This window comes from Zootoca vivipara, chromosome 12 (genome assembly GCF_965207765.1).
Source record: "Zootoca vivipara chromosome 12, rZooViv2.hap1.1, whole genome shotgun sequence".
Lineage (NCBI taxonomy): Eukaryota > Metazoa > Chordata > Lepidosauria > Squamata > Lacertidae > Zootoca > Zootoca vivipara.
In genome coordinates this window covers 13,205,799-13,220,803 of record NC_142595.1, presented here as the reverse complement: position 1 = coordinate 13,220,803, position 15,005 = coordinate 13,205,799, and the positions used below count along the sequence as shown (strand labels likewise).

The 15,005-nt window shown below is 45.5% G+C and overlaps 2 protein-coding genes across 4 annotated transcripts in view; one reads left to right on the top strand and one right to left on the bottom strand.

Annotated features, from left to right (window-relative positions):
* The window catches only part of NMT1 (N-myristoyltransferase 1), a 20,902-nt gene extending 15,909 nt beyond the window's left edge, over window positions 1-4,993 (bottom strand). Inside the window, exon 1 of the mRNA XM_035137246.3 lies at window positions 4,778-4,993. Coding sequence (XP_034993137.2) covers window positions 4,778-4,992 — 215 coding nt within the window. The 5' untranslated portion in view covers window position 4,993. The remainder of the gene's footprint in view (window positions 1-4,777) is intronic.
* Window positions 4,647-15,005, top strand: DCAKD (dephospho-CoA kinase domain containing). Of its 3 annotated transcripts, XM_035135624.3 has the most exons (6): window positions 4,647-5,032; window positions 7,819-7,903; window positions 8,964-9,081; window positions 10,886-11,089; window positions 13,335-13,422; window positions 14,324-15,005. In XM_035135624.3, exons 3-6 carry the CDS (start codon window positions 8,970-8,972, stop codon window positions 14,607-14,609), a joined length of 690 nt encoding a protein of 229 aa, XP_034991515.1. In that variant the 5' UTR covers window positions 4,647-5,032; window positions 7,819-7,903; window positions 8,964-8,969; the 3' UTR covers window positions 14,610-15,005. The 3 variants fall into 3 exon arrangements, with proteins under 3 accessions (XP_034991515.1, XP_034991516.1, XP_088511808.1); XM_035135625.3 differs by lacking the exon at window positions 4,647-5,032 and having other exon boundaries at window positions 7,844-7,967; XM_088655682.1 differs by lacking the exons at window positions 4,647-5,032; window positions 7,819-7,903 and adding an exon at window positions 7,952-8,125.

Here is a 15,005-nt window from a genome sequence, read left to right as displayed (position 1 = left end):
TGCTGTATCTTGTGCCCCAGGTCTGGCAAGACAAAGACAACCATATGGCTAGAAAGCTCTTCTCTAAACCTTTAGTGGGGTCCTTCCCAAGCCAACTCACCTCCACCAGACAGTTAACCCACAAGATCTAGGTCGCATTGCGCACCACTAGTTGAGGGCAAAGCAAACCAGGTGCCTCCAGCAAGAGCGGGTGGTTCCAGTTTACTGAAAGAAGCAAAACCAAACAAGCAACACCACACCTGAAACAGAAGGGCAAAGAAGATCCACGCAGCCCCCACTATTGGATCACAAGATAGTGAGAGCCATGGAAGCAATGCTTTAAGAGCCTCAAGTGCATGCCCATGTTGCGATATCACAATCCACATCAGCAACTGAAGTCCTTGGTTCAAATGTGCCCTTTCCGATGCATTAACAAAGACTTAGGCATGCCCCTCGCTTTCCATTCCCCTCTACAAAATTGGAATAATAAAACCTACCTTACAGGAGCTGCTGTAAGGATTTTAAAAAGAAAGTGACTTTAACATCTAAAAAGCACTTTCAACCTGAGTGCCTTTAATACAATTAAAACTAGAAAAAACTATACACATGCTAAGTATTGCTTTTATCAAAACACTTCCAGAATCTTCCTTAACTCTTACCCTATCATGTAAGGAACAAAAATTGCTTTCCAGGCGCAATTCAAAGTGCTGGTTTTGACCTAGAAAGCCTTAAACGGCTCAGGACCGCAATACCTGAAGGTCCGCCTCTTTCCATATGAACCTACCCGTACCTTAATATCATCTTCCGAGGCCCTCCTTCACGGGCCTCCTCCTCCAGAGGTCCAGAGGGTGGCAACACAAGAACGGGCCTTCTCTGCAGTGGTTCCCTGTCTGTGGAATGCCCTCCCCAGGGAGGTTTGCCTGGTGCCTTCATTATACACCTTTAGGCACCAGGCAAAAACATTCCTTTTTAACTAGGTCTTTGGTTGATCTTATTGACATCCAATACCCTTTTAGAATGTGGCTCTTTGGGGAGTTTTTTATTGGGCTATTGTTTTTAATTAGATTTTATATATTATTTTGTTTGTGAACTGCCCTGAGATCTCCGGGTATAGGGTGGTGTATTAATCCAATAAATAATAATAGCTACCTCAAAAACCACACTTCAGCAGTTTCCACAGATTCCCACAGTACACTGAAGGAAGCCATTACTTTGTAGATCTGGATTATGGGTGCTACACCACATCAAAGCAGAACATGGAATATGAACCAAGAGGCAAGCCAAACCAGACTGATTAAGCCAGGATAGCCTCACATGCATATTCCCACTGTGGCAAAAGCTAAATCAGAAAACCAGTTTGGTATCAAAGCAGAGAGTTGAGTTATAATAAGATTTGTAGGATTTCTCCAGCCATGTCTTGTAACATTTGGAAGAATTAACACCTGGAAGGTTTAATAAGCAGAGCTTTAAGTCCTACTGCTCGTGACCACCTAATGCAAGTTCTTCAGATGATCTCTGCAGGACTCTAGTCACCAACCATTATCAACACAGCTATTGCACTTAAGCCAAAGCCTCAAAGCTACCTTCCCCCAAAGGAGCTTGCCAGCAAGTCCAAGACCACTTTTGGGGTTCCCATTACACCACTTTGGGAGTGTCACAATTTGGTCCCGAGTGTGCCAGTAGCTCCCTCCTACTTTAGGGGGAAATGAAAGGCCTACTTTACAGAGCTATAAAGCTATACAGTGGAACCTCCGGTTGTGAATGGGACCCGTTCTGGAGGTCCTGTCGCATCCCGAGGAATTCGCAACCGGGGGTGCTGCTTCTGTACATGATTTAGCACTTCTGCGCATGCAGGCGGTGTGTAGAGTGCGTGTGCGCATGTGCACACGGTGAAACCTGGAAAAATACTTCTGGATTTGCCGCGTACGTATCCCAAAGGACACGTAACGGGAGGTGAATGCAACTAGAGGTATAGTACCACTGTATGTGATTGATAATAGTGACAATGAGGAAATAGTTTTGGCTGGGTCATCTAAAAACAGACACACTTTAAATGACTTATGCTCCATCCACAAACCAGTGACACCTATTGCAGAGATAAAAGAAACAAAAAAACTCAACTTTTCAGGTAAGAAGCCTCTAGAAAGATGAGCCAAGTGATGCAACTATTGCTTCAAAGGCATTTATTCCTCCATCAACCACCTACTTGTGTAACAGGGTTGTTGTACCGCGCGCGCCCCCCAAAAAAGTTCTAAGCAAACTTGGCAACAAAGGAGTGGAAAATATGCGCAAGTCGCTTTGTTACCTGTCCAAGCAGGGGAGAAAGAACAAATCATTTAATTTAATCTAATCTAATATATATATATAAATGTAGAAGGGCCATGTTTGTTATAGTCCACTTTTCTTAAGAGGCTCATTCACAATGAGCACATGCAAGTGCCTTAGATGATGTTTGGGGGTTATTTAGATATAGTAGAGCTGTTTCGAGACATAAGAGTGCAAAACAGCTTTTCCCTATACATAACAAACCTTTTTCCTGAAGAAGTGTGCATGCACACGAAAGCTCATACCAAAATAAAAACTTAGTTGGTCTTTAAGGTGCTACTGAAGGAATTTTTTTATTTTTATTTTTCCTCAAGTTTATCAAAGAAAACTAGAAGTACACAGCAAGACACTGGCTGGTTTGACATTACAGTATGTACTCTTATAACACTCTAACTGATTTTTTCTTGACAATCTGGATCTAACTCAGGCCTATGGTAAATGAAAATAGCCCCCTTAGCTCTTTTGCATTTTGCGGCCAGAAATTGTATAAGTGTATGTGGGAGCTACTAACTTGTGAAGACATCGTCATCATAATCATCATCAGTCTCCTGTAACAGTTCACTGCATTTAAAATGCTTTCCACCCCAGTTTTAGATCAAGCAGTGACCCAGGAAATTTTATGTTTTTCCCCAAAGCCAACAAGTCAAGTTTGTACTAGGGAGTCTCCTCTGCAGGCACCTCACAGCAGAATCCTATCCACGTCTATTCAGAATAAAGCCCCACTGAGTCCAATGAGGCTTACTCAATGGCAAGAACATTGCTACTCATGCTACTAATTCCCAAACCAAGTACTGTAGCACAATGATTTACTGGGAGAGAAGTGTTAGTGGGTCATAAAAAAAAATAAAAATAAACCAACATAATCAGATGTTCCTGTGAGCCCATAGCACCTGTACACAGGGGAGGCTGCCCACTACTGCCTGGCCTTTCCTTTTTTCACCAGGAGTTATACTCAAAACAGTTCTTCCTGAAAGAACACAGGAAGATGGGCTTCCTTGATGCAGGTCATCCTTATTCTTTCTTACACCACCAAAAGAAAACCTTTATTGTCGCAGGTACGGAAGTGTGCATCTTATTTGAATTCAGAAAAGGGTGTGCGCCTCAGCTGTCGTACATTTCCCAAATACTGGTTGAGTCACATTATGCTAAGGTCTAGCAAGCCTCTTGTGTGCAGATGTTCTTGTTCTGAGACTGCTAGTGCAGTTAATGACAACTTGGCCTCTTTGAGCCCTAGTTCTACAGTTCTCTATGCAGGTACGACGATTAAAAATAAGCTTAGCGGCAAGAATGAAGACTTTGAGGAGGAATGGCCATATTCAAAGAAATGCTTGTCCATAACATGCCCCCGTTTTCATTCTTGTTGAACAAAAAAGCCACTGGATTGATAAATCTTGGGAGCAAAACCTGTGATATTGGCCTGAAAGCAACTGAGAAACCATTTAGTGCAGCACCCTGCCATAAAAGCAGCAGGGTGATTTTAAATAAGGGTGATTTATGACAGTAACAAAAAAGAAGATATAAGCAGCTGATCCTAATTAAGTTTCCCGTTGGTACTTCATATAATCCCTAATAATGGTACACATTAATTGGTTAGATTACGCTACTTAAAAAGGCACATTCATAGGCAGAAATGCTTTTTTTTTTTAAAAAAAAGTAAGAATGCAGCAGAGGCTTCTCGTTTGGGTTGCAGCTGCCATTTTCACTTTCACTCCCTGACCCACCGCCAACCAGGTCCCTGGCAGTGCCCTGCAACTGGCTTAGCCCTCCAAGACCTGGGCAAGTGTAGTGTATCTGGCTGCCCCCAACAAAGGTTCTTTTAACAGCTTTGTGAGAGGCAGAAATTCAGAAGTTGCATCTCCAGCCAAGGTGTGTATGGAAATGCATCTCTTGTATTTCTGCCCCTCACCCATCAGTTTAAAGACACAGGAACTTGTGGTGTGCAATAACAGCTTTTCTTGGGGGGGGGGGGGGAACCAACCTTATGCTTAGAGTTACAGAATAACATGCATTGCTATACAACAAAAGCATGCAATAAAAACCGTCCGTCTCTCCTTCGACCAGGCTACACTTTCCCTCAAGCTCCTGTTTTTCAGCCCACTTTCTTCACACCCACCCCATAACCCCCAAATATCTAGGTCCCGGACCCCTCCCTATGGCGGGTCCCCTTATCCCTCACACGAAACAGGCCCGGCAAACGCTTCGCCTTCGCAGTCACGCCGCTGGTCTGCAACGGGCGAGGAACCAGCGGCTCCCCCTTTCGGACTGGCAGAGCAACCAACCACTCAGGACGCAACCGCCCAGTCGCCTCGGCCAATCAAGCGCCGCAACAAAGGAAAATGGGCAGGGCCGACTTTACTTCCCGCCTCTTCTCCCACCGGACCGCCCTCCCCCCACTTCGCCGGTTGTGTATCAGGGCGGCTCCCCTCATATCAGAGAGTGGAGGCCCGGACCGGACCGGCTCAGAGTCGCTCACCCTCGGTTGCAGTTGTGCTCGTCCTCATTCTCGCAGTCGCTGCAGTGCTGCTGGTCGTTCTCCTCCTCCCCTGACGGCCGCCTCACTGCTGTATCACTGTCGTCCGCCATCTTGGCGAAGGGCAGCCGCGCCGGCTGCCGCGCCTGCGCAAAAGAAACCGAAGACGGGCCGCGATTGGGCGCCCGGCCGCAATGAGCTTTGGGACTTGTAGTCATCTCTTTGCGGGTCAGGGCGGGAACCGGAAGCGCAGCACACGTGAGCCACGGTGGGGGGGGTGGGGGGGAGGAAGCAAATCCTAGTTGCCTACGCTTTGGTTGTCAATGCTGTGCTAGGAGTTGGGAGGTTTCAAGTCTGATAATGATGAATGGCAATGTGGAAATTAAATTAATAATAATCAGTGCTTTTTTCTGGGGGGACGCAGAGCCCTAAACATTTTGTGAATCTTTATACTTTTGTCCATTTACTGTATTTATTTTTCCCAATTTTAACTATAAATTGGTGATTTTCTTGAGTCAAAAAAAGCACTGATAATGTGACATTAACAACAACAACAACAACAACAACAACAACCCTTTAGTGGGAGAACCCAAATGTAACTGTAGGATGGTGCCTTTATCAAAGCCCTTGCAATGCTGGAATCTCATTTAAGTTGGTTCTGGAGCAGCAGCAAACAAGCTTGCTCCATCTTTCATGTGACAACTGTTCAAATATTTGAAGATGGCTAGCATATCTCCTTTAAATCTTCTCCAAGCTAAACATTCCCAACTCCCTCAACCGTTTCTTATAAGGCTTGGATTCCCAATCCTTTATCATAGATTCACAGATTCCAAGAATTGTGGAGTTGGAAGGGACCGTGAGGATCACCTAGTCCAGGGCCTTACAATGCAGGAATATTTTTGCCCAACATGGGGCTCGAACCCACAATCCTGAGATTAAGAGTCTTGTGCTGTACTAACTGAGCTATCATATGAGTCACCCTCCTCTGCACAAGTTCAAAATATAGTGTTAATTAAACTTTTTGGTTTCAGTGTCTCCTAGACTTTTTGGATAACCACCAAATAAGAGGGGATGCTACTGAAGCCATTATTTTGCTATCAGATTTAGCAAATGAAAAAGATTCTGCTATTTCTACCTTGGCTGGCAGCAGTTCTCCAGAGCCTCACAGAGCCTCCAAACACCTAAAATCCTCTTTTAACAGGAGCTGCAAGGGTCTGAATATTGGGGTTTATTTATTTCTATTGCGGCACATGTTTATACCTCCTTCCCTCAGGGGAGCAGCAAGCAGAATATACAGTACATATGTCCCAGCCCAGGGAGAGCACAACAATTTCTGTGAGGTTTGGCTGAGTGCAGGTCATCCTGTTGAGTAGATATTTAAACCCGATTTCCCCAGCCAAAGTCCATCAACATTCAAGACACAACTACACTAACTAATCTACTTGGGGCAGGGAGGGAACTAGGTGGTTTTTTGTTTGTTTTCAAGTAAGTTGTCCCAAAAGCAAGAAGGGAGAATGTCCCCCACAAGTCTATAGTGTTTTGTTTTTAAGTTAAACACTAGCTGAAAATAGAGATTTTTGCATTCCAGGGCCTATCAGAAATTTTAAATTCAAGAACTGGCAACAATCCTAATTTAACCAGGGGAGGGAGGGCAGCTTGCATTCAAAGGATCTACAGTACTCTACCACAGAACTGTCATCCAGCTGCCTCTGTCAGCTGGGATTTTGTCCCAAAGACTTTCAAGCACCCAGTCGATACTACTAGTTTTGATTCAGGTAGGTAGCCATGTTGGTCTGACGCAGTAGAAATATATATTTAAAAAATAAAAAAATGTCCAGTAGCACCTTAGAGACCAACTAAGTGGTGCTACTGGACATTTTTAAATATTTTAAAATATATATTTCTACTACTGTTGTTGTTGTTGTTTAGTCGTGACCCCATGGACACTTTGTGACCCCATGGACCAGAGCACACCAGGCACTCCTGTCTCCCACTGCCTCCCGCAGTTTGGTCAAACTCATGTTGGTAGCTTCGAGAACACTGTCCAACCATCTCATCCTCTGTCGTCCCCTTCTCCTTGTGCCCTCCATCTTTCCCAATCTCAGGGTCGTTTCCAGGGAGTCTTCTCTTCTCATGAGGTGACCAAAGTATTGGAGCCTCAGCTTCACGATCTGTCCTTCCAGTGAGCGCTCAGGGCTGATTTCCTTCAGAATGGATAGGTTTGATCTTCTTGCAGTCCATGGGACTCTCAAGAGTCTCCTCCAGCACCATAATTCAAAAGCATCAATTCTTCAGCGATCAGCCTTCTTTATGGTCCAGCTCTCACTTCCATACATCACTACTGGGAAAACCATAGCTTTAACTATACGGACCTTTGTCGGCAAGGTGATGTCTCTGCTTTTTAAGATGCTGTCTAGGTTTGTCATTGCTTTTCTCTCAAGAAGCAGGCGTCTTTTAATTTCGTGACTGCTGTCACCATCTGCATCTACTACTAGTTTGTTTATTTATTTCACAAAATTTATATACCGCTTGATTGTAGGGGAAAGCTTCAGAGAGGTTTACATATGGATAAATAGACAAGATAGAGCTTTAAAAATTTGCACCGTAATTTAGAGTTAGAACCCCAATATAATAGGGGTTTTTTTGTAGTCTTTGTTTGAAATGCATTCCTGTTTATTGGTTGTAAACATGATTTTTTTTGTGTGTGTGGAAAAGTGGCACACAAAGAATGAACAGACCCTAACAAATTAAAACTCATACAGGCTTTCTAAACATTAAGGTAGGCTTGTTTAAATAAGAATGCCTTTAGCAGGCGTCGAAAAAGAATGCAGTGAATGAGCTTCTGTCTTTTTCGCTTGCGAAGAGGAGCAGCTTTAAAACTAGCTTTGACCGCCAGGAAGCCTTTCGAATTCCTTGCCCATACCTTGCTCCCCGCCTCGTTCTCCCTCAAATCGCGACACTGGCTTCGCGCTTGGGGAAGCAGAGCCCAGCCTCCGTGGCAGCGATTGGTTGGGTTTCCCAGCGTGACTTCTCTCTGCCAATAGGAAGTCGGAAAAGTTGGACACGGGTGAAGCCGACGAGAGGGCGAAAAGGTCTCGGTCAGCATTTGGTGGCGGAACCGAACTACTCGTGAGTGTGGGATGTTTTCGCGAGGATCGGAACCCTTCCTTTGCTGAACCCGGGGGCTGGGAGGGTAGGCATATCCCATGGGAGAACAAGCTTATTCGGGTTTATTTCCTGCGCGGCGTACCGAGAGTTTCTGAGAACGTGCAGAGTTCCCGCGCCGCATTCACTGTTGAGCCACCTCAGCAAGTCACCTCGCCTCTGAGATTAAGTGGAAGGGATCCCAGGGTAGCCAGACAGTTCTATCCTTCAGCGCTTCTCTCTCTCTTTTAAAAAATAAATAACAGAAATTTTGGAGGTGTAGGTGGCAGGGGGCTCCACACCTGCGGCAGAAGAAAGCAGTGAATTATATTTGTTTTCTCCCAGTTTTTCTGGAGGAATCTCCGTTTTTCAAAACTCCAACCCTGCCTTTCCAAAGTTAAACAACAGCCAGTTTTTGCGCTCTCTCTCTCTTTTAAGAACTACAGATTTCAAATGCAAAGTCTGTACTGATTAGTAATGATAAACTGGGATAAATAAGAGATACTGGAGGTGGAACACAGTAGCATATTGCAGAGGGCCTGAGCCATGCTCTTGTTAGGACCTAAGGGTTCCCTTGAACCCTTTACAACACTGGTTTGGCCAGAAATCCATCTACTGCAATTACTAAGTTTGCAGATGATACTACAATAATGGGTCTAATTACAGGTGGAGATGAATTATCTGTCTATGTATTTCTAATACTGTAGTATAACCAAATCAGTAATTTTTGATATAACTGTAAAAACTACAGTACTCTTGAAAACTTATTATTCCAAAAATGAAACCTTCATCTGGTTGTAAATATTAAGATTATCCCAGCAAGAATGAGTCTTCTTATTAAAAAAAATGATTTAAATCGAGTCTTACTGGTTTGAATCAATTTGATTTAAATCAAATCCACCCTGATAGGATGTTAGGTGGCGAGGTGGGTTGAGAATGAGAGTAGGGAAAAGTTGAAGCTCTTCAGAACGAAGTTTACAAATGAGCACAAGCTGAGTTTCGCATTTCTTTTGTCGCATAATGGTCTTTTTTCTTTTCCATCCAGGGCAGGATGTACCTGGTAGGATTGACGGGTGGCATTGCATCAGGAAAAAGTACAGTGGTTGCTATGCTGCAGGAACTGGGCTGCGTTGTCATTGATGCTGATGTTATAGCCCGACAAGGTGAGCCAGCCTGTGCTCCTTGGTATGAGGGTGAACAGAAGATGCGCTTTTGTTCACCAGTGGATCACTGGCCAGAGGCAATAGATCCTCCAGGATCCCCAAGGGAGTTGTTGTTGGGTCTGCTATTGGGTTCTCGGCCTGGATCCATTTGTGGGATAAAAATGAAACAAATAAATAGATTCCAGGCCAATGCCACATGCCATGCAGTCTTCCAGTTGTCTTGGGGCCTACCCACATACTGGGTTTCTTCCTCAAAAAAAAGCTGCTGAGGAAGAATAGAGCAGGGGTCCCCAAACTAAGGCCTGGGGGCCGGATGCGGCCCAATCGCCTTCTAAATCTAGCCCACGGACGTCCAGGAATCAGCATGTTTTTACATGAGTAGAATGTGTCCTTTTATTTAAAATGCATCTCTGGGTTATTTGTGGGGCCTGCCTTGTGTTTTTACATGAGTAGAATGTGTCCTTTTATTTAAAATGCATCTCTGGGTTATTTGTGGGGCATAGGAATTGCTTCATATTTCCCCCCAAAATATAGTCCAGCCCCCCACAAGGTCTGAGGGACAGTGGACCGGCCCACGGCTGAAAAAGGTTGCTGACCCCTGGAATAGAGGGTTAATTTGGATCAGGCCTGTAGCACTGGGGAATTGGGCTTAATTCTTTGCTTAAGGCAGGGGTCAGCAAACGTTTTCAGCAGGGGGCCGGTCCACTGTCCCTCAGACCTTGTGGGGGGCCAGACTATATTTTGAAGGGGGGGGGAAATGAACGAATTCCTATGCCCCACAAATAACCCAGAGGTGCACCTATATATATAAAAATGTAGAAGGTGCATGTTTGTACGGCCGCACCTTTCTTCACAACCGATTGCCCTAAAATTTGCCCATAACATCGGGTGCACATGTGGGAGTGTCTCTATCCACTTACATTGGCCAGATGACACACCTAGGACAGGTACGTAGAAACCTGGATTTCTATACAAAAAAGTGCCCCCTCCAGTGGACATCCAACAAACAACATGCAACATACTGGCAAAATCCCGCCCACTCAAGGTACAAACATGCACCTTCTACATTTATATATATATAGATGTGAGCTTCTAAACTCATTTGACTCACTGCTGCTAGAAAGACAGGATGCTGAGCTACTGCTCTGTTCTAATAGAGCAGATCTTGTATACTTGTTTGTTAGCCTGTGGATTGGGGCTGGAGGCAGGAGCTCTAAATGCAGAAAGCTTGTTAGAGCTCATGTGGCTTTCTGCTTGCGAGGAAGAGAAGCTGCATTCGTCTCATCCCTCCGTCGACAGCACTTGGAAATGTCTTTTTGCCAGTTGAAGGACCTCTGCAAATAGTTTGGGCCAGTTGAAGCTGGGGTTGCTGTGGATTCTCATGCCAGCTGATCTGCAATTGCTGGCCTAACGTGCAGCTCAGAATGTGGTTATCTGTCAGATTTCACACATCTCCAAATTTCTCGACTCAGGAAAAGGCGCAGTATGCGTTATAAATGCACATATTAGGATAGAAACGCATATGTCGAGAAGTAGTGCATTTTAAATATGCATTTTGTGATAAGAAAGCATATTTTAAATACAAATGTTCATGCGGGTTTTCAAAAAGCAAAATTTGCAAATTAATGGGGCAGCGGGACAGATTAGATGAATGAATGAGCATATGTAGGAATTGACGCAAACTGTCTTATCGCAAGCGACGCTTCTCAACTTGCAAGCTCTGATTGAGTTTCCCAGTGCTACCCCTGACAAAAAATCGAAAGCAACTGTGTTGGAGTCTTAATGTTAACCCCTCTTTCCTCAGTGGTCCAGCCATGCTTCCTGGCATACCAGCGCATTGTGCACTCCTTTGGCCCCGAAATTCTCCTGGAGAGCGGCGAGATCAACCGCGAAGCTCTAGGAAGCATAGTTTTCTCTCAGCCTGAAAAACGTAGGCTGCTGAATTCCATCACTCACCCTGAGATACAGAAGGAGATGCTAAAGCAGATCTTGAAATACTTTATGCTGGGTAAGCTACTGGTGAGGTTGCTTTTTAATTTTTATTTTACTTTGCAGAATCCTCGGGGCATCGATACACGCTGACAAAAGCTGCATCATCTCCCTTTGCCCTGTATTTTATTTTATTTTCCTTTGCCGGCCAAGAGGGGATGGGCTGTAAAAAGGCCTCTGAGCTGCTTCCTTTGTGCCGTGTTTGCGCTCATCCATTCACTGCTTACATCCTGAGAATTCTCCCTTCTTTATCCTTGCCCTTTGCATTTTTGCTCCCTTAACGTTGCCTTTAAAGAGCACACACAAAAGAGTCTTTGGGAAGTATTGTGCATAATGTCATACCTTCTGAAATGCTCGCACGCACCCCCGGCACCCCACACATACACACACACTTTTCCCGGGCGCTCTTATAAAAGCTCTTTTTGAACTCGATAAGGTAAAATAATGGTTTGACAGCTGGGATTTCTGCAGCATCTTTCTATTCCCTTTCATTCCTCTGATAACTGTAACAAATACAGCTGACAAATCTGTCTAGTCAAGGGCCTGATAATATCGCTGGCTGCTTTGGAGGTCTCGGGGTAGCAGAGAAGGGTCGCCTTACAAGGAGGAACTCATTGAAAGTAGACAGGGTGGGAGGGAGAGCCAGAACTCTCTGCCTTCCAGTTTCTAAGGCCAATATAACCCCCTTAGATGAGAGGGGAAAGCATTTAGGGAACTGGGAAAATAGCCTCACTGGTGATCTTCAAAGCTTTTTTCTTCAGAAGACCTAGACTTTTCTGCAAATTAAGGTAACTGAAGTAATTCAACTCCCGTCATTTCAATTAGTGGCAATATTATAAAAGCGGCTCCTCCTTTGAACTGCACACTATAATGCTGGAACTTCCCTGTGCTTCCGAAGGAGTTTGCCACATGAAGCCAGAGGCGTTCCCTGGTCAGAAAAACAACATCCCGATGCCTTGTTCAGTACATGGATCCTGGCCCAATTTTGTTGTTGTTGTTGCTAAATAATTTTTATTAATTTTCAATTACAAAAATCCAATCTGCGCCATATTATATTAACATCAGATAAAGGTACCTTTTACTTTAACACCAAAGAGCAATACCAATTCAAATACAAATCAATTACATAGCCAATTATAAATTTTGTGTGGCTTCCCGCTTGCTGTACTTTAAGGTCTTATTCCCTTTAATTCTGCCTCCAAACTGTTGCTCAAGCCAAATACAATCCATTCTTGATAAAATCCCTTATACTACAGCTTACAGAAATTAACTTCAATCGACACATATAATAATTTGTAAATTCACAGGTGAAGTTCTCCTTTCTTCTCCTCTGTGAGGTTTTAATTCTCGTCAGTTGTTCGTTTCACTTGCGTCGGCAAACTATGGCCCACGGGCCAGATCAGGCCCAGTTGCCTTCAGGATCTGGCCCGCGGACAGTCCATGGATCAGTGTGGGGATTCTGTTCGTTTGGGCTGCACCATTTCCCCCCCTGCGCCATTCCATTTTTTGCCTCTCTCCCTCACACACACCGCGGTGGTGGCGGCACCTCCTCCCTCCCTCCACTTGGCTTCTCCCCGCCCTGCCTAGAGGAGGAAGGGGGCTGGGCTGAGCTGGCTGAGCGCCATTTTAAGCAGCCCCTCTCCAGAGCCAGCCCTTTCATGCCACTCATCTTCCTGCCACTGCCGCCCTGGTGCTCCTGTGGGCCAGAGAGCAGAGCGGACGAGCTCCCTCTGCCTACCCACGAGAAGCAGCAGCAGCAGCGGTGGCAGCCCCTGGGAAGGTAAGTGCAGCGGCTGGGGCAGGGGGGTGGGGAGGAGGACTATTTGCCCCCCTCACCTCTTCATCCAGCTCCCCCCTCCCTGGTGCCACTTCTCTGGCCCGCCACAAGGTCTGAGGGACAGTGGACAGGCCCACGGCTTAAAAAAAATTGCCAACCCCTGCTTTAATTCTTTATCAAATATTACGCCCATATGAGTTATTCCTGATCCCTTTGTGCCTTTTGGCTTTGTTGATTCAGAGTTACTCTGAAGAGATCTCTCTCTTTGTTCTCAACTCTTCGGATTGCAACTGTAAAAAATTCCACTTTTGATTTCAGGCAGGGAGTCTCCCAAATTTTACTCCAGAATCTGACAACGGGAGGAAATCACACAAACTCTTGAATTTGCAGCGCTTTACACAAAACTCGTTGTGCGTGTGTGGAATGAATGCTTGCAGTTTCTACAACATTTCCTATACAAAATTCACCTCCCTCCTCCCCTCCCCAGGCCATCGGTATGTGATCCTGGATATCCCACTACTTTTTGAAACCAACACGCTGACAAAGTTCATGAAGCACACCGTTCTTGTGTACTGGTAAGGACATTACAGGGAATGATGTTGTTATGTTGTTATGCAAAACCACCAGTCAGTCTGATGCAACAAAGGGCAGAGGATGCCCATTGCAATGCATTGGCTCCTGAACTGAGTCAGGAATCATAGAATTTAGAGTTGGAAGGGACCCCCCAGAGTCATCTAGTCTAGCCCCCTAAAATGCAGGAATCTCAACTAGATCATACATGACAGATGGTCGGTCATCCAAGCTCTGCTTACATGGGATTTCCATGTGACCATTCAGATGACCCGAATCCATTATAACTGATTGCTCGTACAGTCGTACTTTGGAGTCGAACAGAACCCGTTCTCGAAGTCCGTTCAACTTCCAAAACATTCGGAAACCAAAGTGCGGCTTCTGATTGGCTGCAGGAAGCTCCTGCAGCCAATCAGAAGCCCCGTCGGACGTTCGCCTTCCAAAAATAGTTTGCAAACTGGAACAGCCACTTCCGGGTTTGCGGTGTTCGGGAGCTAAAACGTTTGACAACGATAAGCTGTTTGAAAACCAAGGTACGACTGTACTGTACAGTGGTACCTCGGGTTAAGAACTTAATTCGTTCTGGAGGTCCGTTCCATTCATCAGAAGATCTCAGGGCCGTTCACAGAATAAAATGCAAGATAAACCACAAGTAGATAATTAAACCAAAACAGCAAAACAATAACAGACACATTAAAAAAGGCTGTAGAATATTAATCAGCCAAAGTGTGTATGTGGCCATAGTCTCTCCCTGATTTTCCATGTCTTAGCCATGCTGGAGTGTGTAAGAGCAGCAGGAATTGACTAGATAGATGGGAGGGGGTGTACACACACACACACACACACACACACAGCCCTTTCTGACTTTCTCGCTGAGCTCAGTTCCTCTTCCCTTCCTTTGCCAAGTGACCCACAGAGCCAGTTGTCCCGCCTTATGTGCCGGAACGGGCTGACCCAGGCGGAGGCCGAAGCACGCATTGCCGCCCAGCTGCCCCTCGACCAAAAGGTCAAGCTGGCCGGCCACGTCATCGACAACTCGAGAGACGTCGAGACCACGAGGAAGCAGGTCCTGAAGCTGCACTCCTCGTTGGAGGACTCCATGGACTTCCTCCTGGTGCGGCTGCTGGCCATCACAGCAGCTGCTGGGGTTTCCGGCTTGGCGTATTTCCTACTGCGGCAGCTCATGTCTTAACTTGCCCTTGGTGTTGGTGACGGGGGAGGTAAGGGGGACCAAACCCTTCCGTGTTGGGAAGGGCAATAGAAACCCAGAACCTTTCCCTACTTTTTGCAGCCTGAACGATCAAAAGACCTCAAAAGCCAGGCAGCAAGTCTGTTGTCTTTCCGAAGTGAAAAGAGGCGTCATTCATTCCAAAGTGGCTCTCCACTATCTTTGTACGAGGCTCCCTTGCAAAAGATTTTAGTCGCGCCTGAGGAATGGAAAGGGCTTGTGGGTGTTGTTAACTAATGCTGGTAGGAATTTTGGTCTGCTGGGCCGAGGGGCTGTGGGTGGGGGCGAAATTTGCTGGCTACTACTGAAGTGTAAAAATGCATCCTATTAAATTTGACATGAGGATAAGCTCACAACAAA

Bases quoted from the DNA above. Each gene is read 5' to 3' on its own strand.
- DCAKD (XM_035135624.3), top strand. From the start codon at position 8,970: ATGTACCTGGTAGGATTGACGGGTGGCATTGCATCAGGAAAAAGTACA. The intron at 9,082-10,885 runs GTGAGCCAGCCT...CTCTTTCCTCAG, and splicing joins TGATGTTATAGCCCGACAAG to TGGTCCAGCCATGCTTCCTG. The intron at 11,090-13,334 runs GTAAGCTACTGG...TCCCCTCCCCAG, and splicing joins CTTGAAATACTTTATGCTGG to GCCATCGGTATGTGATCCTG.